Here is a 25,648-nt window from a genome sequence, read left to right as displayed (position 1 = left end):
CATAATAGTATTATAGCAGATTTACCAAAAATATCCTCCTCCTTTTGAATTTAAACTCAACTGTGAATCTGAGGTAAAACTTTTGTGTTGCTTATTATCAATGACAAATACCCAGATTTGTTGCTGTCGAAGAACATTTTTGTAGTGTCTTCCTGTTGTTATCCAACTAAAACTGACAAGCCCCTTTACTGATTCACTCCTTGCTTTCTTTTTCCTTTCTATCCCTGTGGAAACTGCTGTTCCTTTCCTACGTGCTCATGCAGGGAACAGAAACTTTAACAATCACCTGACAGCATGGATTGATGAGGAATGAGCTCACTGAGTCAATGATCTGTTAATGTTCAAAACCAACACAACACCTTTGCCCCAATGTTGATTTTTAGCACATACTGTGTATATAAACTCAACAATTACAATGTCACCCTTACTGATTTCACACTTGCCCATGACCCGGCACTTTATTACTTTTAGTATTCGAATTACTCTCCAAACTTTTTACAGGTTCCTAATGAGTCACAGGTTGGAATGATCAATACTAGGTGATTGTGGAAGCGATGAAAGCAAAACACCACAGTCATCAGAACATGGAAAACCCCAGAACAGATACTGTACATGACCCACCATGTTGCTACAAATGACCAGGTGGTTCAACATGAGTAATCCTTTAAATTCCTTACTATCCAAATTCCTTATGACACATGGGATCGTCAGATACAACACATGCTGAGAAAAAAATACTTTATGGATAGTTTATGAGTGTGAATGAATTTTCCACAGTTTCCCTCAACTTGTCCCTCATTAAATGCCCTAACAGACCACAGGTCTATGTATCAGACTTACACTTACTACTTGGCTAATAAAGAATCTGATATTAGAGAGCAGTGAAAGAGACACTTCCTCAGTTATGTTGATGCCATTTAACTCTATTCATTCTCTAGTGAAGGAAGCAGAGGTTACCAGCAAGATGTTTGGAAATACTCTAAAAGTGTGAGTCACTGAGACTTTGACTGATGATAACCTTCAACACAAAAAAAGACATGTGACATTTGTTCCTAAGCGTTAGTCATGTTACTGGACATCTTTATAGAGCACTTACAGCACGTGTGCAGTATCAAAAAAAGTTGCTGTGCTCTTGCTGTGATAAATGCCACATATGTACACTACTTGTGCTTGAATCTAGCATTGAACTTTTGTCACATGGTCTAACCCCCTCCGCACAGTTTGTTCTAAACTGTCTCTCAAAAAATTGAGGCAAATTCGGTAATATGCCAAAGCTCTTGACAAGTCTACTTTACATGTATTTAAATAAACATAAGTTGGCCTATATCAGCACAGTGCCCCTAGTCTTTAGTCTACATATGGAATCTTGGGGTTTATGTGTCTAGTAATCAAGGTACTTAACATTAATCTATAAGTTTAATAATACGTACCAATATACGTCCTTCCGAGTCATACTTCTCTTGTGTTCTGACATTGTGGCCAGTCCCTCAGAGTGACTTCTGAACCCAGATTGCTCCCTCAGAGCCCCAAAAGCCTTGGGCCCCATCCTGGTATGAGGTGGCAGAACAACGGGGAGAACCCTGAGGAGAAGATCTCAATGTTCTTCTGGCTCTTCTTCTCAGTGGAAAGCACCTCGGAGGTGGATCGAAACCAACCCCCACTGAAAATCACTTTAACACAGCTTTGTGTAGGGGTAAAGTATGACATTAACTTTACATTGTTTAATTGTCTCATGTCTCTATTTTGTGGGCTACTACTCGACAGACTTAAAGTTAACCTGGAGAAAGAAAGCAATATGGGCTGAAGCAGGTAACAGGTAAAAAAATGCAAAAGCTGTAGAAGCTGATAAACAGATGAAGCCTGACCTCTAGTGGCATTCATGTAGAAGCACGGACAAATGGAAAGCAAAGCTACTCATGCCCTGATGTACATTTCTCATGTCTTCACAATAAGAGTGCATGAGCGAAAAAATATTAAACTGAATGTAAAAAAATTATAGACTTAATAATTTTTTTATGAAATTGTAGGATCATCTGTTTTGCAGTGGAAGGAAGACCACTTTTGACCAAGAATTTGGTAAACTAATCTGAAACCGGAAAGCTAAATTTCACTATACAGCACACTAAATATCATTGTACAGATTAACATGCTCTACTCATACACTAGCTCCATTATGCTTTCAAACATGCATTGTTCAAGAAGATTATATCATGAAGTGCAGTGGCTCCTCTTTGTTATTTTGTGTGATTTACCATCTTAACTTCTCAGATTTGTTTCATTTAAATACCAGTATAAGGCCCAAATAGGCGAAACGTACACTATTTCACAAAAAAAAGGATTGGAGATAAGTAGATGTTAGGTACCAGAGGATTGAACTATGCAAACTCAACACCCCGGTGGGGGAGGGTGTGTATCTACGACATGGTGCCTCCTTGTTCTCTCTGCTTCTCTTTATAGTTGTAGAATTCATCTACCAATCCTTTGTAGGCTGGCTCAAGTTTGCCTTGGACCAGCTCTTAGTTATGCTGCTTTAGGTTTACACTGCCAGGGGGCTTCATTTGACACTGAACTCCTCCCTCTTTCCATCTGTGTGCATTCATGTCCCAGTAATTCTTGTTACAAACTTAGTTCCAATACTATTATTTGTAGACATACTGTAGTTGTATTATATTTATTGTTACTATAATTTCCACTGTTCATCATATCAACTGCTGTAATATTTATGAATAATATTTCTTCATATCTGTATCAGTGTCTCTGTGTCCCAACTGGCAGCGGCAATGACCACCCACCAAGAGTAAGGGTATGTCTGAGGTTTCTGCCTGTTTTAAAGATGTTTTTCCTAGCCACTGTCGCACCAAATGCTTGTTCTTGGGGGGGAGAGATACTGTATATAGTGTGTTGTAGACCTACTTTATCTGTAAAGTGTCCTGAGATAACTCCTGTTAGAAAGAGATTTGGAACAGTTTTCGTTCTTTAAGTAAAATAAAACAAGATACAACAAGAACATGTGCAATAAGGAATCAGTATTCACTTTGGTGTCTATCTTGTTCTGTCTTGTTTTATTTCCCTCCTTTAACTTCATACCAGTTCCTTGCTTATTTGCTTTACGCAACTGTCCTCCTCTCCCTCACAGTGTATTCCTCACCCTCATGTCATTTTCTCTTTCTCGAGCACTCCTTTCTCTCCAACTTCTTTCACAGAGAAACCAGAGCTGTCAAGACTTGCTGAGCAAAGTCTAATACTCACACAGGCCTGTTCCAGGGTGCGGCCCTCTGGGTGTGTGTGCATGTCATAATTTATGACTCACATCTGTGGATCTATGCAATATTTATCAACTATGTTTCTTTATGTGCCTGCATTTGAGTGTGTGTTGTCAAGCCAACAAGAGTACACACACTGAGACTGGAACGTCATATGCATTCAGATTGCACCTGCCCAACCTCACTGACGTTGTAAATAAACAACTCAAACTTGTGCATATATTTGGATAACTTTAAAACTAAAGTAAATTTCTAGTGTTTGTATATAACTTATTTACTGTGGCCCTTGATAATCTGATCATCTTTATTCCCTAAGTGCAAAGTGGAGATGGGATTGTGAAACATTTGACAAATCGTGCAGTATTTACTTCAACCTTTTCTCCTTCTCCTTCTGAAACCCTTTCCCTCCAGATTCTTGTTCCTCTCTCTCCGTCCCTTTATCCCTCCAAACATAAACATGTTCACTGCATTTTAAGATTAGTCAGAAAATGTAATCAAGCTTAAAAAAGAAGATTTTTATTGCATTAAAATACAGACTACCAAAATAATCAATTCATACTACAGCAGAACAGCTGGGTGATGTCCACAAGGCGATGGATGTTATTAGAACATTCTCTGTAGTACATAATATAACCATACAGTGACTACTAATATCTGAAAAACCTGGTGTTGACAAATTCATGCTCATATTTCACCTCACCTTTGAGACATACAAACAAGTATAAATCTGCATGAATCTCTCCAGATTCTCATTTAAAACTTCCACCAATTCATAAAGTTATTTATGCAGCGGTTTTCTGTGATAAAAAACTTGAAAGACTCTGAAGATGACATGGGTTTTGTGGACTTTCACTACTTCTCTAAGATCATTTATCACTTGTCTTTTTTCATTCAACAGTCAAATGATATTTCCTCAGAACTCTTTAATAAAAAATAACAATGTAGCTTGGTCTCATTTGGGCATGCATTTGGTCTTGGCATGAACAGAAATGCTGCTGTTGACTGGGATCAAGCGCAAGTAAGTAAAACCAGACTGACCAGTTTGATTCAAAATTTAACAAAACAACACTGAAGAAGCTAAGGCACAAGTTTTACAAAAAGTATTTCAGAAGATTGTACGCCTTGGTCCCACTGTCTCATCATACCGGCAGATGATTAGCCAAAGGAGCATTATCAAGACTTATAAAGACCTTTAGGAAATAGGCTTCTCTCTGAATGTACTACCTACTTTGAGGCAACAAGACATTAAAAACTCTTTTACACTTTTTCTAAATTTGCACGAGACAGATTAATGATCAAGCTCAATGGAAATTAATATAAATTTTCTTTCAGTTTAGGGGGACAAAGAAAATATGACTGAATCCACCATCACACACTGTGTCCACTCATCGGGTGTATTATTATTAGTGTTCAGAACAGATACAATGACAGCACAGCAAACTCCAGCAGTTATACCCCTTTAGTAATAAGTAACTGAAAATTAAAAAAAACTCTGGACATGAAACAGCAGATAAGAATTCTTAAAAAAATGCAAAGAAAAGATACTAATACAACCTTTTAAACTAATATTCCATATGTATACATTACATTCAGCTTCTGACTCCAAGCCTTTGCTTCTTTCATACTGCATACAGAATAAAAGACACACAATAAAGAAATGAGATAATTATAATTAACACATGGGAAAAAAGCAAATGATGATTAATGATTCCTTTTGCATCCTGTGCAATTTTTTGTCTAAATTGCTCTTTTACCAAGGTTTATGGGAAATCTACGCTTTACACATAATTACATCCCTTAGGATAAGTACACTTTGGTGATCTTATATTGAAAATATCAGGTAAAAAGTACAGATAAAAAGAGGAATACATCTCATTCAAATGCAGATTATGAAAAAACAGCATGCTAAAAACTATTTTGTATGACGCTGACTTAATCTAAAACAGAAGTCTATCTGTTAAAGCAGATGGAGCATCCAATCACAGTCCACTTCCAGTAAGAATCACCCCTTGCTCCTGACTTTGCTCTTGGATGCTGGAGGATGGGTTTCCCACTGCTGAACTAAATCTAACTGAACTGAGATATTGTGAATCTTTGGTGAGATGGTGTAAAACTGTCTAAAAATGTTCCATGGCCAGCACAGATTCAGCTCAGAGTGGAAAGTGAAAATGTCTGTAATTGGGTGGTTGTTCAGGTTTAGTCTTTAAGCAGAGGAATAGATGTATTTGGTCTTGGCCATGCCCGTCACCTCATCCTCGTAGCGTGGCAGGCAGCAGAAGAGCACGGAACACCCGATGCAGAGGACGGTGGCGCCCCAGCCGAAGCCGTAGGCCCAGGTGTAGTAATAGTGGCCCTCAAAGATCAACTCATTAAATTTGCAGGGGTAGATGACCAGAGCGATGACCTGGAGAACCACTGCAGAGAGACAGAGAGAGGTGACATTCTAGTCAGCCATGTAGCCGATTGGAAACTGACACTAACAGCAAAGTGTGGAAAATACCTTCACGAGTGTGTAAGAGTTACATCAACATATTGATATCTGTGATATCGAGGCAAGTCCTTATTAGCAGACTGGGATCAGATCTGTCACTGATGGTTGCTTCTTACAATTAAGAATTATTCTCGAGAAAGGTGTGACACTGACAGTAGCCCTTTCAGCCCTCAAGCAAAGGCAGAGCCGGCAGTGAGTCAGGGGTGATACTTCATCCCAACTAAAACCTTTCTATTAATCACAGAGGTTTGATTTAATTAGAAACACCCTGATAATTCTTGCCATGTGAAGTCAGGATTATGTCACTAGTGACCTGACAGGAGTTAAAAGGACTATAGTGACTTTATTTTAGCCCATTTTGCTACATATATTCCACATTACTGCTCACTATTTTTCAATGAAAAGTGGTTAAGACTATTGTGAGTGCATTTCCAGACAGCCATTCCTTTCAGTTAATGTCAGTATGGTATGAAAGGAAACCTGCTGAGACTTAAAAAGATGCCTAAGATGTAACTCACCAATTATTTTAACCATTTATGTTTTAACAGTCTCCATGCAACTTTAAATTACTGAGAAGCAAAAGAATGCCAGAATATTTTAAGTCAAACCTTCAAACTTCTTAACCAATCTGACAAGCTGGTATAGGTCAGTCATTACAAACCGTAAACGTTTGTCTAAATGCACACAACTTTTTCTAAATATATCTGGATACATTTTGGAAATGTGCCTAGAATATGTTTCTATTTAATTGGATGGTACAGCCATACAAACATTGATTCTTGCGTTTGATTATTTAATGCAATGTAAACATTTAGCTGCAGTGAAGAGCTATAACAAGCCCATTCAGAATAAACTGTATGTGATACGGTCAAATAGTCCACTTAAATGGAGAAGAAGAAATTCTTCATCAGTGTTATGGCACTTTTTTGGCAAAATTATAGTACTGCACTTTCACAACATTAACAAGCACTAATTGTATTATTTCAATAAATGTGGTACAATGATCTTGGATGATTCTTTTGATCAAATGATTGTTGTGCTTTTGAGATGAAAGCACTAACGAGTGATACTGTAGGTATAGTTCTAATCCAATTATTATTGTCTAATCTTTTTCCTTCTTTTTCTTACGAGATTCTTCCCGATACATGCCAAATTTCTCTATAGCTATAGCAGTAGGAGCCAGTGCAATCAACGGCCTCTGACGCATTTAAAACAGACATGAAAGTACCTGGGAATTGTTGATTGTTGATTGTATCATATTGTGTGTCTGGCTCTGTCCCATGTTCTCAGACTCTCTATGGGGTGAGTCACTCACACAAACAGAATAAACCAGCTGTTTCCATGGTCACGCCAAAACCTTGCCCTTCCCTCCTCCCGTAGTGAACATCTAAATCACTTTCTGTTCCCTCCACTCCCTTTTAACTCTTACTCCGCTTGTTTATGTGAAACCCTCGCACATCATCGTATTGTATCCACTCACCCTTAAAACCTGTCCCTTCTAAAGAAAATTTGAATTTAACATTTCCTGGTTTTCTCTTTAACTCCTCTTTTACTCCACATTCTGTTAGCCTTTGTCCCTCTGCCTTGCCTTGATATCTCATATTCCCTCTCAGTCAGTCCCCCATTTACTAAGTGCATTTCAATGACTTTTAGTATTTATTTGTCATTTTAAATGAAAGTCTTTATTTTTTTCAGCTGATCATGACCGGCAAAGACATGACACAAAAATACCTTCCACATGGACTTAATAGTTCGGTTCAGAAAATATTATAAAAATAATACAATTTGCTTCACTCGCACTAGGTAGGAAAAATTCCTATTTTGGTACAATCAAAAATGTGCATGTAGCAACAAGAATTTAAACTTTTAAGTAGAGAAAGTTTCAGATAGTCTTGTTTACGTGTTCTTTAATTAGATAATTACTGATCAAATCATTTTGAATTTAATTTCATGTATGGCTGCTTGTGTTTAAACAACACTTGATATTTAAAGGTACTCTAAGCAATGTCAGACATGTTTTAGGTGAGAACATTTGTTGTCACATACAGCAAACATTAGTGCGCAGAATCACAGAATGGAGGGGAGGGGGAGGGGAGGGGATGAGGAGGAGGAGGGAGGGGCAAGCTAGTCTCATTTTGTTTGAAAATACTTACTAACGTCAACAAGAAGTAATGTTACCCAACATCGCTTAGAGCACCTTTAAACACCTTTACTGGTGGTATCAAATCATGGAGATAGTTTAGGCTTTACGTACTGACTGAGGTTTGAGGTTCTGCCTCCTTGATTTCTGCCACCATAACAATACATACACATTTGACTTGTGTGGCTTAAAATGTCAAAAAAATAATTATTGAATAACTCAACGTGTCGGTCTCAAAACAATGTGCCAGTGTTATCCCCAGACCTTGATATGAAGGGACTATTTCTTCAGTACAGAGTAGTCCCAGAGTAGGTCAGTTCAGCGCAAAAAGTGAGAAATTATTTTTACAACCTTTGCTCTGAGGCTGTTTTCGGTAATTCCAGTTAAGCGGCCAAACCCTTTAAAATGCAAGCATAAACATGTTCTCCTAGGATGGAATATCAGTAGCGTTAAGACTTGAGGCGTCTTTGTTATCACTTTCAGTTAATCTTCTTTATGTGTTAATCTTTGTGTACTAACTGCTGATTTCTTTTTCTAACAAAGTACAACTGAAACAGGGGGATTTTAGTTATTATCTGTAACTGCCAACACCTGACTTTGCTTAGACATCTTTAATATCCAAATTGGTAGTCAAACAAGCAGATTTTTCTAATGTTTGCATTCGAGTTCCGTGTGCGTGTAGCTTACCAACAATGATCAACAGTGCTCCTATCGGGGGCAGAAGAGCGTTCTTAAAAGCGCACCACAAACCCACACAGGAGATGATGAAGGCAATGATGAGGATGATGAGGCCAATGATCATCAGAGCAGCAACTGCCTGGGCCCAAGCTGGAGTATGAACACAGACAAATACACATTAGTTAACAGTGTTATTTGTGGTAAAGATGAAAATACAATATTATTTTTTATAAAGTATCTATAAAGAAAACTAAAGATGATTTTAGGTAAGTGCATTACTAATACAGCTTTTTACATAGCACTTATTTAGCTCTTTTCTTGGTTCTACTGCTATTACCACTTTTTAATCCCATTTATTAGTCCTCTGTAATGCAATGTGTGTACACGGTCTTCAGCCATTGTTGCAGCTCTGATCGCTCACACCTCTAACAGCATGGACTCATGAGGGCACATTCCAAAAAGTTAGTGAGTTTCAAGCTGATATGGAGCGAGAGAGAGGCCAGCTGTTGATTAGCTAGACAACTAAGAGAACCCTGCCACACCCATAACAACACTTTTCCCTCTCTTTGTCCTCAGTAACGTCTGCATAAATGGCCTCTATAATTACTGAGAAACCTTTACAATACAGTCTGAAACAGGCAACTCCCATTGCGTGGTTGTAGATCTTTCGGTCAAAAAACATATGAAATTCTTGGCAGATTTTAAGCGAACTGCACTTTTTGTACATGCCAAAAAAGGTTAGATAAAATGTGTTTTTCAACATGTAAACATGGAGGCATGCAAATTTCAAACAAACACTAATGCAGATAATCCCGACAGATTTTACAAAGTAAGACTACAGCCAAGCCCCTGTGTGCATTTTCAACACGCAGTCACACCCAATACACTGTTACTGGAACAACCAACACCCTGTGTGTGTGCGTGCGACACAACAAACTTGTTTGGCTGGTTCAATTTACTCCCTGATGAAGACTCAGCAATTGAAACCTATTTAACATTTCCGTGAAATAGTCACTGTCTGATTCTGTTAATTTGTAGTATTAGGTATTAATCTAATTGTGATTTTGATTTTGGCTCTCAAAAACAGAATAATTGAGAAAAACAATTATTTAGCTCATACTGTTTTGCAAGTAAACTCTTCTTTTCTCTTGTCTTCTGAATGTACAAATAAAGTTTAAATAGGAAAAGTATTAAGGCAAATTTAACAGTTGAATTTGCTTTTTTAATGTTATTTTATTTAACTTGTTCCACTGTTTTGTTTTGCAACATCTTTCCAGAAGTTAAGAGTAATCATGTTCAATTATTGGGATTTCAATATTGACAGTAAAATAATTGTGATTATATTTTGTTCCATAATCCCTAGCCCTATTAGGTATAAGATTATGACACAATGTAAATGTATGTCATCAGACAAGAGTAAACTCAAGCAAAGTCGTGTACCATTTTTGTTTGGTTTTAATTATCCCTCTTCAAGATTTGATTGTCCATCAATACAACATGTAAATGATATCAGCCTTTTCCACAAAACATGAACGCCACATAATAGTGACCATATAATGGAAACCGGCATATCATGAAACCTCACTGAAGATTTGGTTAGATATTGTGTATTTAAAGCATAAAGATGTTGTTGTTCTCCCAAAATGAAAACCAAAAGCTGAACATTATTACCTTACCATTCCAGCATTCTCTGGTTTTGTGACACAGCCATAATCCATCATCTGAGTTGTGGTGTGTTTAAAAATTATTTTTATTTTGTAAAAGTGGTATGGGGAAGGATGTTTGGGCTCTTAAATAGAGACAGTGATTCAATATTTGAACTTAAGCTAAAACATGCATGTGGACATGTGAGTGGTTGAATTACAGTTAAAATGTGCATTTTCATCAGCAAAAGAAAGACAGGAAGGAAGGAGTTCTATTGCTCTGTTGCTTCCATATAAAATAGAATATATATCTACAGTATATGAATATTGTACTACAGTGTGGCATTGTTGTGCTGTGTCCCTAGGCTTGTGTGTTAAGCTGGTGAATGTTCTGCACTCAATGTTGCTGGCTGTCCTGGTCACTCATACTTAATAGCATCCAGCTGTTTAACATCTGCTTTCCTCTTTTGATAAAAACTAAAGAGATTGGGCTGATACTCTTACAGTCCTACACAGGAATATGTTCTCAACTGCCGCTTTAGGCTCTCTTGATATCTACAAATGCAAAAACACACTAACTCTCCCATTGTTTAAAGCCTCAGTCATAACAAATGTGTTTGTCCTACAACTGTGGAGTTTCCTTTTAAACATTAGCCCTGATCATGAATTCAAGGAAAATATTCATCAAACCTCTAAGAAAAAGGTTTTACACTGGCTGCAGGGATCAACCTGACAACCTGTGCCTTTCTTAAAAAGACTTGAATGGTTCTCTCTGGAAACACAGTACCAGTGTTTTAATTCATACTTTACAAAGTCATTTTTTTCTAACTACTTGTTTGGTTAAAAAATGAAATTTTTAAGTATTCAATCAAATCTCCCATGATGGTTTACAGTAGTTTTCAAGGTACGGTTTAAATTAATAGTCGATTGACCAAAAATGGAATTGGAAACTGTATTAGTTACCATTTTAAGTCATTTTATTAAGAAAAAATTCCAAACATTTTCTTGTTTCAGCCACTCAAATGTGAGGATCTACTACTTTTTTGGTCATGCATGACAGTAAACTATAGAAATGTTATGTTGTGGTATCAATATATTGTGGGATACATCTTTAGAAAATGTAATTGAAAAGCTGTAAGTGAAAAGAATACACTGACTGGAAGTCTGTTTTATCGCCTAATCCAGTAATTTAGATCAAGGATTTTTGCCTAAATTGTATTTAGGCAAAAAACACATTACATTCCTCTATAGAGCTATCCAATTAATGGAAATTTGGTTGACTGGAATATCGTCACCTCCCGCTTCAATGATTCAGTTGTAATTATATGTTTCATATTTGCGGCCAATAACACGCACATGCCAGTACATGAAAACATGTTTTCCTGCAGTTCCTTTGAATACAGCTTCCCAACACTTACTGGGAGTGGCCTTAAGAACATGAGAGAGTCTGTTTGGTCCGATGCCATTCAGAGGAACCTCCGGGCAAAAATGAATCAGAGATTCAGCCAGAGGTTTTTTTGTCAGATGTAGTAGTCTTTTGTTTTACCGCTTGAGTCCTACTGAGATACGGCCAAAACAGTAGCAAAGGACAGCTCAGACAAAGAAAAAAACTACTCGATCTGAAATTTAAATGAGAGTAGAAAATACCGGAAAAATACTTTTTACATTATGGAAAATAAATAAAGACATTTGTCTTTTAGCTTCTTTGGTTCTCTTTTATATCTGTCTGTACTGCTGCTGTCACTGAGCCTTAACTACTGTAGTACTACTGTATTTAGTAATTAGTGCACAAGGGCTGCAACTAATGATTACTTTCTCAATTAATCAGAAATTAATCAAAAACAGTAAAAAAGGGAGACATCATTAAATGTCTTGTTTACAGTCCAAATCCTCCCAGAATTTAATTTGCGATCCTGCTAGACCCAGAAAATCAGAAAATTATCACATTTGAGAACCTGGAAACCATCAAGTCTTTGCTGTTTTTGTAAAACAAAATAAAATAAAAGACATAAAAAAAATTATCAAAATATCTGCAGATTGATTATCTTTTGAATAATCAATTACATCAATGTTAACTAAAATAATTACATGTACTAGAGCTTATTAGAGGTTATCAGAGACTCACTTAACTCACAGTCAGCCTTGAGGTTGACATCTGAAAGGTTTGCACTCAGGTTATGTAATGACTTGCATCCATAGATATCAACCCTAAAATATTTAGGAATGCTAGGTCATTAGAGCTCTAATAGTAGCATTCACACACTGCCCATGTCTCAGCAAACATATTTTAAAGAACACAATATGGAGCTAAGTTCCATTAGCATTGTAAGCCGACTCCCACAGAGTCTGATAAGAGCAACAATGAGTCTTTGTTGTTGAATGTGGGTGTAGAGTGACACAAATACAACCTGAGGAGGAGAGAGTGGGAGAAAAGAAAACTGCTCTGTTAAAAGTTATTGTTTAACATAATTCATATGTCTGTGAGTTCATGTGTTTTTGGCTGGACCGCTACACTGAAAAAAAATCTTATTAGCGGTTTGTCTATAAACAGACACATTTGTGTTAACAGGTCTGAAAGACAGACATCTTTAGGACTGCGTCTCGTCATTCAGAAGCGTTGGTCACAAGCTATTTAAAATATTCTAAATCTGCCTGAAGTGTTCTGTGAGTTCTGGTTCTCGTTTGCCCCCAGCAAATAGGTACAAACTCTCTGTGAGTACTTTTACTATAATTAAGTGTTTTTAAAGCTCAATTATGTTTGTATGTTTTATTATTATTTGTGGTATTAAAAGTAGTTGCCGTAAAAGTAGTACTACACTGTACTCATTGTACAGTATTGTGTGGTATTGGGGTCAGCAAGGTAGAACATAAGTAGCTGTAGTAGCAGCATACATGTCCTGCTTTCTTGCCTGTAAAAACAATACTTTTATAAAAGGTACAGCATAAACTCAGCGACGGGACGACTTCCTGTATAGGCTCCTGGCTGTTATTGGGCTGGGCTGCTGTCACTGTTTCACAAGATTTTATCCAGCGTGTTTTTTAACCATTCTGATATGACACTGGCCTGCAGCTCATATTAAATCACTATATTAAAATCAGATTAAAGAGGAAAAAGGTCCATATTTCCTGGCAGTGGGAGGTTTCAGAGCAGCTATGAATATGCATTACAATCTATAGGAGGACTTTAAAATTGAAAGTATTTTGACAGGTAGGCTAGAGACAGGTGTCAAATAAAAATAGATTCTTTAATTGGCTCTAAATGCAGAGTGTCAGCATGGGGAGCTCTTCTTTAAAGGGGTTCTTTCAGTTTTTCTTTGTTGGAGCCATTAATGTTGTCTGCCTTTGAAGCCCATTGAAACATTGTACAGTACGTGATACTGGGCTACACTACTAAAGTTATAACTTCAAAAGAAACATGCCAAATTCAAAGTTAACTTGGAGAAGAGGCTGTTGGGGCTTTTCATACCGCACCCTCCCTACTATTTTCTCTATTTTCTTAGACAAAAAAGAGGGCCACTCAAGAAGCAAAGTTCAGTCCGCCTGGCCGACTCAGAGTGTTGTAGGCCTCAGTCCTCCACTCCCCCACCAACCTGGAGTTTTTGGTAGTAGTCAGAGGTCGAGTCCTTCAAGTTACAATATGTGAATGTTGAATTTTACACCCCAGCGACACATACACAGACTCAGGCTATGTTACCACTGGCTGTATTAGCTCATGCGCTCTCTTTTCCATGCCATTCGCTCTCTTACTATTCAGCAGGACCTATATTATGTTTCATGTGTAGTGTAAGCTGACACTTACGGAACTCCATGAGCGACTTGCAGTCCCAGTTGTCATTCCTGCCTCGGCACTGTTTCCACATATTGGCATAGTGAGACTTGGCGTCCTCATCCTCGACCCATCCCGAGGTAGCGGCGATGGCGATTATGTCAAAAATAATAGCGAAAAGCAGCAACAGGGGCACGATCCACCTGCATCGGGTGTAGGCGATCCCACAGCGAAACATGACTCAAGATCGGATTGTGGAGCGGGTTAGAGAGAAGGACGAGCTGTGGGCAAAACTCTGTGCAGCGGTGCAGTCCGTTCGATTATATAGCCTAGTGTCCTGTGCGTCTTGGCGCAAAGAGTGTCAGTAGGTGAGGTGTGGAACTAGACGAAAACGCCCTACCAGAGTGTGTGTCATGCAACCTGTTTTGGGACCTAAGGGCTGGGCTTTTCTGGCAACAGGAGCTGAATCAAGCCCAGCCCCGTTCACTGTGTCATATTACAACCAGAAAAAACTGCAACTGTTGATGCGGCTGTTTCACCTGGACCCTGACTCCCAGCAGTGAGTTTTGATAATCGTAAATTTAGTAATTTAATTAGGTATGAGGATTACAACAGGTAGGGTTAGTGAGTGGGTGGGGTGTGAGAGGAAAGTAGATAAAGGGCAAAAGATATATAAGATAATGTGCTACATAAAGGTACCACAAGATGGCAGCCCAGCTTCCTCTAACAACAAGAAAACCCATGTGAAATATTTACATAATTATTGTAAGCTATTTCTCCAGTTCTCTCTTTACAGTGGAGGCCAATATATATATATATATATATCTTAAACCATGTACATCTCAGGTAGGTACTGACTTGGGCTTGCCAAGGTTCAGTGCCAACATTGGTATATAATATCATAATCCTTTAGATTCTGTGGTTCAAGAGATATGTGTCCTGCAACGCCCTGCTACACCCTGATACGCCATGAACTACTACAACTAATTTTGTAGTCATAGTTCCATTATCATTATTGTGACTATAATTGCCACTGCTCATCACACCCCCAACCGGCACCGTCAGACAACCGCCTACCACTGTGTCTGTTTGAGGTTTCTCACTAAAAGGGAGTTTTCTCTCTCCATTGTTGCATTAAATGCTTGCTCTTGGGGGAATTACTGGAATTGTTGGGTCTTTGTAAATTATAGAGTGTGGTCTAGATGTACTCTATCTGCAAAGTGTCTTGATAAGTTTTTAAGCTTAGATTTAAAAGAAGCCATTGACTCATTTTCCCATATATGTTTTATTTCTTAATGTTTTGATTTGGAGTGACTTTATTGTTGATGATGCATATTATGATGCCACCCATGGGCACCTTGATAGTACTGGCAACTGCATCAATGCTGTCTTTACATTGAGGACCACAATGGAAATCAGTCTTAACATGTGTGTGACTGGCATTCATCTCTCTCTCTCTCCGATTGTGCAGACAAAACTAAACTAAAGAAGAAAAAAACACCATTGAAATGGATAACCTGAATTATCTTTTGCACACACTTCACACACTTTGGTTTTGCTGAATCAAGTACAATAACTGTATTAGCTTCTAACTGCGGACACAAGGCTCTTGACCCGCCAACCAATTACTCATCTGCATGTTTGCCAGCAAGACACAGAGGGTAACTCAATGATGATGTGAATCAAATGCTCACCATACGTCAAATCACTTATCCACCTAAAGGGAGAATTTTATGTTGGCACTCTCTACCACCATGAAAACACCAAATGAGGGAAAATCTTCAGGCAGAATGGTAAAATGGTAAAAATATGTGGTGCTTCATAACAGTGAATAACAGAACTCTCATGACACGTTGACAGTGATTATACTGGGTTAAAGGTGACACTTTCTGATTCACAGCTTTAAGCCCTTCTATATAAAAAAAAAAACTGACGCAATATCTAAAAAAAAAATCAGTAAGAGCCCACAGAGTCTCTCGCTGATTTGAGAAAAACTGTCCCCAGATGACATTATCAGTTTGACTGTTGTGATGTCCACAGTGGGGAGACAGTAGTCTTGGTTTGTAGATGTCACAATTTTCTGTCAACAACAATTCACATAGCACAGTGTTAATTTGTTTATTTAGGTGGATTTTCCTTTTAATATTAAGAGTAGCTGGTATTGTAAGTAAGATCTTGTTTTAGATGTCAGGCAAGAGATAAACAAGCTCACATCAGTTATTCTTTGAAATAAGAGCTTAGAGTAGAAGTACAGTGCATATTTGTGTTTTTGTCTGTGTATGAAATACAATACAGGTTGCATAACAAATGCTATTGTAAAAGAATAGAGGATTTGCCACAGAACACATATCCATAAAGTTTTGAGATCTTAAATTCACTGCTTGTATAAAAGTTGTATTCCAAGGACATATTTGTTTTTGAAATAATGTTCCCTTAATCTTGGCTTCAGTCAACACTTCCCAGGCTTTATGTCATCTAGTATATCACTCTGTCGTCCGCTTTTCCTGCTTCCGTCCTTGCTTCTGCTCAACACAATGCCTGGAATCACACTGTAAGAAATCTATCCAATCTTTATCTAAACAGGGGCCTGGTTTCAGTTGCTGTATGCTGGTACAGGTAGTCTTTTCGGGCTTCATTCAATTCTTCAATTTTGCTGACAGGCTTGTGCATTATCTGTTTACCCCACACCTTTATTCCTGTTCTGCTCTGCTTTCTTCTTTTTCTCTGTGTCCCCAGCTTGTTGTTAGCGTCACGTCTATTATTTTAATATCATACTAGTAGCGATCTGACTAGTAAGGCTTCTTCATACACAACTTTTAAACCGGCATGTTTATGCACACTGAAAAGCTTAAATACTGAATAAATGGTGGTTTTAATTGAGTGGGCCGAGGTTAGCTTCAGATGGACTAAAATGTCAATAAGGGTATGAGCTTCGAAATTAGTCAGATGCTGTCGTTGACGTTTCAAATGTAAGAAAATGGTTGTTCACAGTTTTCTGCTCCCAACAGCGTTAATTATTTACATCCTTGATCCCACAGAGTTAAGTACATTCTGAGAAGAAAACATAGAGCAAGCACTTCCTTATTTTCCTGATCCAACTGCAGTTTTTGCCAGTCCAATATAAAACTTTGGGTGTAACATCTCTCCATCTCCGGATTCCCCCTTTGAGATGACTTGCAATCTCATGGGATAGCGCTGTCCCGGCTCCCTCTTCTGTTGGAGTCCTGGCATAGAACAACCAACCTGTACAAGTTCAGTATGACCACCAGGAAGTTCTTGATGGCAAAGAACACCAACATCTGGTGGAAGACTTCGAAGTAGGTCATAACTGTGAGCCTGACCACCAGGAAAGGCCCGTCCTGGATAAACAAGGCCTCCAAGATGCTCCACATGTCCGTGCTGTGGTTAGTCAAGAGGGACGGCTCCTGGGCCCCATGCTCACCCTCACTGTTTGGCTGCGAGTTCACCACTTATTAAAATAAAGAGACACAAAAACCAAAGGGGAGAGACAGAAGAAAAAAAAAGGTTTGTTTAGTTGTTTTAACAACAGACTGTATGTTATACATGTGATAGAATGGAAAGCTCCAGCAAAGCTGGACAACTCCATCCGGCGGCCTGTTGATACTTAGAGCAAAGTTTCATGTTCGAGTCTCATTCATTCGAGCCTTCTTAGTGTTTTTAAAATAGCGATGTTGATGCCATCATAGTAGTGCCCCTAGCTCTCCCATTCAAAAGGCCATTTGAACAAAAGCGAAAATATGGTGAATCTAAAAAGCGGCGCTTACATCCTAATTATGCTTTTAAACAAAAATTTGACTGGGTTGCATTCATAAAAATACCCTAGGTTGCATTTTGGCGAGAGTTATGCTTTAATAGCAAACAGGTAGGGTGCTAATCCATAAAATGACCAGTGCAAAACGAGCAGCATGACAGGACAACTGTTTAATAACTGTCACAGATTGGGGGCAGTGGTTAAAAAAGGCTTTTCCTAACTATGGCAGCTAGCCAAAATAAAGCTAATTCTTACTAGGCTGCACTGTGATACAGTAATCCACGCCTTTGTGACCACTCGTTAGGATTACTGTAACACCCTATGTGGAGGCATCAGTGCCTCATCTGTTGGTCTCATCTCCAAAACGCTGCGGCACGTCTTTAACTGGAGCACGTAAATATGAGCACATTAGCTTTACTGGCTGTCTGTATATTTTAGGATCCATTTTACAATGAACTTACTTGTTTAAATCCCTAATATGGTCTTGCCCCATCCTACCTGTCTAAGCTGCTTCGCCCCTTCACACCGACCCGCTCACTCAGGTCAGCTGAACAAGCGACTGAGTGTCCTTAAGACGAAATGGAAACTTAGGGGATCGTGCATTGGCTGCGGCAGCCCCAAAAATATGGAGGCTTCCTCACTGTCTAATTTTAAATCTTTTCATCTCTTCTTCTTTAAATGTTTTACATGTTTTAAATTACTTCTACTTGGTTCTGTACAGCACCTTGTGTGACGTTGGTTGCTTTTTGAAGTGCTTCATTAATAACTTTGATTGACTGATTGAATATAAGCCCTCCTTTTATTTTTCATCTTAGTAGATTTTTACACAAGTTTTACTTGTGGAAAATCTATCTAGAGTAACTGTACTTGAGTGCAATATTCTAGTACTCTTTCCATCAATGATGAACATGCTGCAGCAGTATGTCAACACTTTCCCTGTTTACATGGCCTTCAAGCATACACTCAAAGACACGCCCACACGAGCAGACACAAACAAACCGCACAGACTAAAGGGAAAGCAGCTTCATTTGTAAACACAAGAGTACTGTGCATTTAAGCTCTAATTCCCCTAATGCATTATGACGGTAAAGCTAAACATTAAAGTATAATTTTCACAAATCTCAACATCTTTTTGTAAAATATGAATCTATGGGTTGTTAATAATTTAGATAATTAGTGGGAGTTGTCTATTCCGAGAACAAAGTTGTGCTGTTTCTAATTACATTATAATGTTCTGTCTTTCTTTCTTTTTTTTCTTGAATGAAACACTATCCTTTGTTCCCTCAGACTTGGGCAGGTGGGTTGACATTTTTCTCAGTATAATACATTGCAATAGATTGAAGACATCTATGAGTTGGGTACTGCCTTAATGGCTTTCTCTTATCAGCCAAGTTGAGAAATGGAGAAATCTACTTATCTAACCCTAACCCTAACCCTGTAATGAACATGTAAGACTGGATTTCCTCCTAAAGACTGTCAACATTTATACACACTCCCTAAGTACACCCTTTATTTTGTGATAAGTCTGTTTTTAGAACTATACATCTGAAAGTACGGGACATCACCATGGCTTGGGAAGTGAAAACAGATCTTTGGGTTCAAATTTGACAAAGCTGGAAATAGAGGAGCAAGAGATTTCCGCTAAACTACTTTTCACTGTTAACTTACAGCACTGGCCTGGATGCTGCTGACTAAACAGATTGTTTAGATTCTCCAATACTGGGGAGAGGTTATGTTTAACAAAACAGAACTGTATCTGCATTAATAAGCACCCAAGTTATTGGTGTAATACACAAACTGACCAGCCAGATGCAAGGGGAACTGCAGCATGCTCCAGGTCCATACAGCTAAGATGATGTAGACCAGCTGAGGACTGTTCTCTCTGGAAAAGACACATAGAAAATATAGTCAATGTCAGTCCTGTGAGTTTTGATAAATGTTGATGGGAGGCATTAACTGTAGTCATGGAATGTTGTAATTTGGGGACACGGATTAGGTAACTTCAACTTAAAAGCGTTGTATTGTTTATACATACTGTAAGTGTGAACATACTTATATTATGCATCACAGAGTATAGGAGACATTCATAACTAACAAGCAACATGATTAGCCACCCACTTGACATCTGACAGCGTCTCACTAGTAAATTCAAGAATGTCTGCCGCAGTGCCGACAAAAATTAGGAGAAGCTGTGAGAGCTCGTCCCGCGTGACTCCGCCTCCCAGCGGGAGGAGCCACTTCCCAACGATGAGGAGGATGAGCAGGATCTGATGGAGAGCCAGGATCCAGTCGTTGGAACAGACAGCCGATAACACCTGGTCAAAATGCTGGAAAAGGAAGAGAGATTGATAGTTATTTCTTTGTCAATAACTTAAGGGTTTTTCTTATGTTCCATGTTTCCCTTAGTACACAGCTTTAGCTTTCTGCTCATGTAATGCAATGCTACTCTGGTAGACATTATTGTGGCAAATGTCACAAATACATACTTGAATCTTTAAAAAAAGGCCTCATAATTTCCTAAGACACTGTCGTTAAGGAAAAAGTGCATACAAAAGTGCAGTTGTTAGGGAGGTGGTGGTCCAGCTGTTGTTTATTTAAGCCATTTGAAATGTTCCCCACTAACGGCAATTGGCCACACAGGTTTTCAGTATCTTAGGTTTGTTATTATTGGCAAAAGATCTCAGAACTCTATACTTAGTAAATTGTTTTGTTTACTATGCTGCTTTGCAGTTTGCATTTCTAAGTCTATTCTTAGGTCTCTCTTCATCTGAAGCAAAGCAAAAAGACGTCTCTTCCTTTGACATCCGGTTGCAGTCAGATCAGGGTGAATGTAACATTTGTGTTCTTGTTGATTTAAATGCTGCTGTTGATACTGCTAGTCATAATACTTTCACTATTTTGTCAGATAACATGTACAGTGGGTGATTTTCTTCCTATTTATGACATTGCAAGTTCTTTGTATGCATTTGTGGTTGTAAGACCAGGTTTTTTTCAACCTGTGGAGTACCTAAAGGGTCAATTCTTGTACCTACATGCTGCTGTTAGAGTACGTTACTCATCTCTTATCATTCCTGGTGATATCCAGTTTTTGTGTTTTTAAAGCCTGGCATCTCAAGTTTGCTATGATTGTCTTGCTGAAGACAGTGCCTGGATGACTCATTGTTTTCTTTTATTAAATCACAACAAAACAAAAATGATTGGGAACATTGTGAAGCTACATACTTCTGAAATTCAAAGCAATACCATAGGAGCATTCAAGCATGTAATAAATAAAAAACGAATGGTGCAAGTGTTGCATCCTAAATGTATACTCTTGATGAGGATGCCTGAATTGCTTTGTACTGAAACAGTTATTATAATAGGCAAAAAAATAACAAGGATTGTATTGACTGTCTAAAATTTGATAAAACTCAAATTTCTTGTAGTTTTTTTTTTGTCTATCTAGGGACAAATCAAAAATCCTCCTTGATCCTTTCATTAGCCCATTTGGCTGACTCTTTAAGTTCTGGTGGACTTGGCAGACAATCTCTATCGGAGTTTATGGGAAGAGGGCAGCTGTTCTCAGAATCCAAGGCCTGTATTTGTGGGAAGATTCTTTGTCTCTCCCATTGGTGGATTATTTCTGAATGATTCAACCCCTGGGGCTGCATCTGGGTTTCTAATGTTCATGTCTTTCTCTTCTGCATCCATTTCAAAGAAGTAATCAGGGAATCTGTCCAAAACTCCACTCCTAAATTACTGAGTTATTCTCCGCAGGGATTTCAAACTAACCTCGATGCTGGTTTGTCAGATTTAAGATTTAGATAACCACCTCAAACAAGCAAACCCTTTGCCACTGAAGAGGTTGCTTTCAAATAGAATTTGGCCTTGAATACAGTTGAGAGCAGGCGGAATACCTTAGAGGATACAGTTGCAAAGTATGACAGTGTGACAGTTAGGGTCCATTATTTTGTTGCTTTATTTTGGAGCTCTTGGTTAGTTTTTTATTCCACATATTGTGTCTGATCCAGTCTGCAGTGTAAACTTGTGATTTAAAAGAAAAACGTATTTGGAAAAAAACAACAACCTTGATCATCTTTGTTACGCTTGTTCTTTTCTGTTCTTTGTGGGCATATCATACAAGGCATGTGAAATGAATCTTTTCAGTCTGTCACTCTTACCTTCAGGTAGTTCTGGTATGTGAGGTTTCCGTTTCCCAGCGTCTCGTTCAGAGTGATCACCTTACGCAGATTATCCCAAGAATCAAGCTTTTTGCACTGAAAACAGTTGAAAGAGGTTGTTTTTTTGGTATAGACAAAAATGAAAAGCTTAAAATCAAATGCAGAAGTTGAAGGAATCCATAAATGAAGGAATAATAAGCTGTAGCTATGTATGCAAAGAGATAGAGTTCTGCAACCCCTCCCACTCACCAACATCCGTCATCACATTAAATGTTTGGAAAGTATAAGAACTGTCATTTTAAACACCAACTGAGTATGTGTGTTTCCTGCTTGAAGTACCTGAGGGTCGCTGGCTTTGTCCTGCTGGTGGTGGAGCTCCAGGATCCAGATGGAGGGAATGATACTTATGAGAAACAGAAAGATAGGAGGAGAAAACCTGCAAGACAACCAACACAACTTTAAAAACACAACTTCATAAATATGTAATACAAACCTTACTTCCATGTTAAAAGTCAAGAATTAAGAAGTTAAATAATTTTGGAAGCTAGGTTAAGAACTTTTACAATTGTTTAGAGCTGAACTGATTAGTCAATTGATCATTAAATCCACTGACTAATCATTAATAGACAAGGGCAGCAGTTTTCAGATTACATTATGTGTTTACACAATTGCAAAAGGGTTCTACAATGTTTTTCTAGTTATTTTTTTAAAAATGATATCAGATTAGTAAACAGAAAGTGCCTTTGGAACACTGGATGAATGGTTGCTGATAATGGGAAATGTAGTTATTGCAATACAGGTCAGCTACCCACTCAGTTCAGCTGGTATTGTGTCTATAATGGAGTAGTATGGAAATGTATGAGTGGGCCCAAACTTTGACTGGTAGTATATTGTATGATTAAATAAAATGCCTGCTGTCATTGAAGGTTCAACAACAAAAGACACTAAGTAATGGTCACAGATTCAATTTAGACATGGAGGAAGTTTGCTGGGCTGAGTAAATTAAGTTGTTACTGTTCTTTTTTGTACTATTTTTACTGTCAGACTCTGTTAGACAATAACAGCGGAAGAACTAGCAGGATGCAGTTAATTAAGGGCGGTGGGGGAAGGGATCAAAACAGGAGATTATGACAAAAGCTTAATTTATTCATGCAATGTAGCCTACTTTTCAAATATTCCGCAAAAACAATATTAAACAGATAGTTGAGAATAATTGTACACAAAAAAATAAATAGAGTAGCCAACTTTGAGGGTTAAATTGAACTCAAGCCAAATGAAATAATGTAACAATAATATATTCAGTTTCTACGTGCACCGTCCTACCATTTGTAATCTTTTCCTTTTCGACTCTTTAGAGTTATTGTCATTTCAATAACAAGCGGCAGAAACAGGAAAGTCAGGAACCAGTAATTGTAATCTTTCTTCACCCATGTCACCCTCCAGACGCCGGTCAGAGAGACGAGGATAAATAACGCTCTGGTAATAATGGCACATATGAACTTCAACATGCCGGCTGGTTGCAGGTCGGTCGAGCACCACAGATTTCCCCGTTATTCCTATAAATCCTAGAGAGAGCCGTGGTTGCAGCTTCAAAAGGGTTCTGGCTTCAAAAGTGAACAAAAACTGTTGAATGTAGTTTTTCGAAAAAGTGGCCAAAGTTGAAGCCCCGCCTAGAAAGAAAGGCCAGTCCAGATTTACTTGACAGGGGACAAGATAGTGGACAGCGATGGCGCTGCAGGACTCAATTGGGTGCTTCTGTTACATGTTACATGACAAAGAAAACTGTCTCAGTGAGCTTATTCAGAATTTATTCAATTATTTATGATTTATGACAACAACAAAATGTACAGAAGAGGGCAGCCTTTCATCGTTCATTCACCAGGAGTTATGACGTGAAGCGCACTTCCTCTTCTGCTGAATCGTACGACCTCAAACTGTGCCGTAATGTATGACTGATGGCACTGAAGTAGAATTTCCAGTGTAGTGCTGATTTATTTCAGTGTCAGGGCTCGAATCGACAGTAACGTTGCCCTTGGCAACCGTCACATTTTCAGTGTTTGTTTTTCTTAAAATATAAAAACAAATACAACGTACTAAACTAGGAAAGCTTAATTCAAAGGAAGTCAATATTTCAATATTTTATTTACCTTCTTGCGCACACAACATTTCAGCTGTTGTGAGACTATAGTATACTTTCCACACACGAGCGTTTGCCGTGAGAAGATAGCTACAGGCAAAGCAATTTTCTGTTCACGTTAACGGTGCATATAAAATCCGGTGATAATACCGATGCCCGGTAACTACCGGAAACCGGACGGATTTCGGTGCGTCATAAATGTCTGAAACCGGTAAACCTTGTGTTGCAAAGTTAATTTAAAATATCCTGTTTTCTCTTTTAACAGCAAATTTACTTGTGAAAGAAGTTATTTTTGTTGAGGGTTATTATTACATTTTGAATAATCATTTAAATCCCCCCTTTTTTGTGCTGATCTGAAGATTAGTCTAATTCGTGACTCAAAACCGCGATCCGATCCATAAATTATGTTTCCTATTCTGTATCCCTAGAGGGAAGGTGAATTGTATTGCAAGCCATTATTTCATTGTTTCATTATATTGTGTGGTAGGGTTACATAAGAAATGAATTGCAGTTTAAACATGGCTACCGTATTGTCAATTTCGGCAACCATAAGCTGATGCCTGGTTGCCGAGTCGGCCACCACTTACAAAAGTTAGCCTCGAGCCCTGAGGGAAATCACGTAGAGGTAGATAATGGTATTTGAGTTAAGTTAAAGTAAGTCCTGAATTAAAAATTAAAAAAAATAAAATTGAAAAGTTGCCAACAGATTAATCATCAGCATAATGCTCCTTGAGTATCAAAGGTGAAAAGTCTGTTTCACTACTACACTACACTACTACTATTGTTGGATTATTAAAACTGATTTTGATGCATTTTATTGTTGCTGGTCATGGTGGAGCTAATTACAACTATTGTGTAGACTGTTGGATAGTTTACCGTAAGTTACTGTAAAAATGTAGTGAACTGTTGTGTAACATTTGTGTAACAATACATATCATTCTATAAACAACATAAGATGTACGCGTTATCAGTTTTAAAATCTGAATATGAAATGTAAATTACTACAGTATATCTTAGGGATATAAAGGTGGATCTAATATACTGTAATTCTGGCTTTGAATTAGGTTTATATACTGGGGCTTGTATAAGTTTACACACCCATATAAAAGTTGATTAAAAAGAGAAATAAAAAAATATATTTAGGAAATTGATCTTAACGCCTTAATTCAAAACAATTAGGAAAATCCAACCTTTAAAGGACACCAATTTTTTTTGTGAATGAATGATGTATTGTAAATAAACTATGCATACTATGCATCCTGACTAAGTTCCTTCTAAGTTCCTTCCTTCTTCTTTGGAATTAAAATAACCCCATATTATCACCATACCTAGGGATAGATATGGTCATTTTAGTTGGCTTTATAGCTGGTTTGATTTACGTTGAGAGATGATCTAATGGAAAGTTCCCCATGCCAGTCTCTAGATATGGTGAAGGGTATGTGATGATGTGGGCCTATTCCATATATCCTGTGCCTGCCTCTATGGGAATTTAACATAGGGGTGTGTATACTTACCCCTCTGTATTTTAAGGTAGAACATTTATTTATTTACAATACATTATTCATTCACAAAGAAAAGTGGTGTCCTTAAAAGGTTGG

General features: G+C 38.0%; 2 protein-coding genes and 2 long non-coding RNA genes across 5 annotated transcripts; 1 reads left to right on the top strand and 3 right to left on the bottom strand.

The window, feature by feature from the left end:
- Window positions 1-3,757: 3,757 nt before the first annotated feature.
- perp (p53 apoptosis effector related to pmp22) lies at window positions 3,758-14,420 on the bottom strand. The gene is made up of 3 exons (XM_034897389.1): window positions 14,015-14,420; window positions 8,582-8,722; window positions 3,758-5,678 (listed from the first exon to the last, which is right to left on the bottom strand). Exons 1-3 carry the CDS (start codon window positions 14,217-14,219, stop codon window positions 5,467-5,469), a joined length of 558 nt encoding a protein of 185 aa, XP_034753280.1. The 5' UTR covers window positions 14,220-14,420; the 3' UTR covers window positions 3,758-5,466.
- Window positions 6,033-8,575, bottom strand: LOC117959981. The gene is made up of 2 exons (XR_004660049.1): window positions 7,962-8,575; window positions 6,033-7,751 (listed from the first exon to the last, which is right to left on the bottom strand). It is a non-coding gene; the product is annotated as an uncharacterized LOC117959981 (long non-coding RNA).
- On the top strand, window positions 9,666-22,450 carry LOC117959982. Its single transcript, XR_004660050.1, has 3 exons — window positions 9,666-9,824; window positions 11,727-11,734; window positions 22,438-22,450. It is a non-coding gene; the product is annotated as an uncharacterized LOC117959982 (long non-coding RNA).
- On the bottom strand, window positions 16,086-23,655 carry LOC117959979 (transmembrane protein 26-like). 2 transcript variants are annotated; one of them, XM_034897388.1, is made up of 7 exons: window positions 23,460-23,649; window positions 23,237-23,426; window positions 22,253-22,349; window positions 21,914-22,009; window positions 19,872-20,080; window positions 19,556-19,635; window positions 16,086-17,450 (listed from the first exon to the last, which is right to left on the bottom strand). In XM_034897388.1, the coding sequence occupies exons 2-7, from the start codon at window positions 23,419-23,421 to the stop codon at window positions 17,164-17,166; spliced, it is 954 nt and encodes a 317-aa protein (XP_034753279.1). In that variant the 5' UTR covers window positions 23,422-23,426; window positions 23,460-23,649; the 3' UTR covers window positions 16,086-17,163. The 2 variants fall into 2 exon arrangements, with proteins under 2 accessions (XP_034753279.1, XP_034753278.1); XM_034897387.1 differs by having other exon boundaries at window positions 23,237-23,655.
- Between the last annotated feature and the right edge of the window lie 1,993 nt (window positions 23,656-25,648).

Source organism: Etheostoma cragini, chromosome 17, assembly GCF_013103735.1.
Source record: "Etheostoma cragini isolate CJK2018 chromosome 17, CSU_Ecrag_1.0, whole genome shotgun sequence".
In the NCBI taxonomy this organism is placed as follows: Eukaryota; Metazoa; Chordata; class Actinopteri; order Perciformes; family Percidae; genus Etheostoma; species Etheostoma cragini.
The sequence above is the reverse complement of the archived record's forward strand: the minus strand, read 5'-3'. Positions and strand labels throughout refer to the sequence as shown.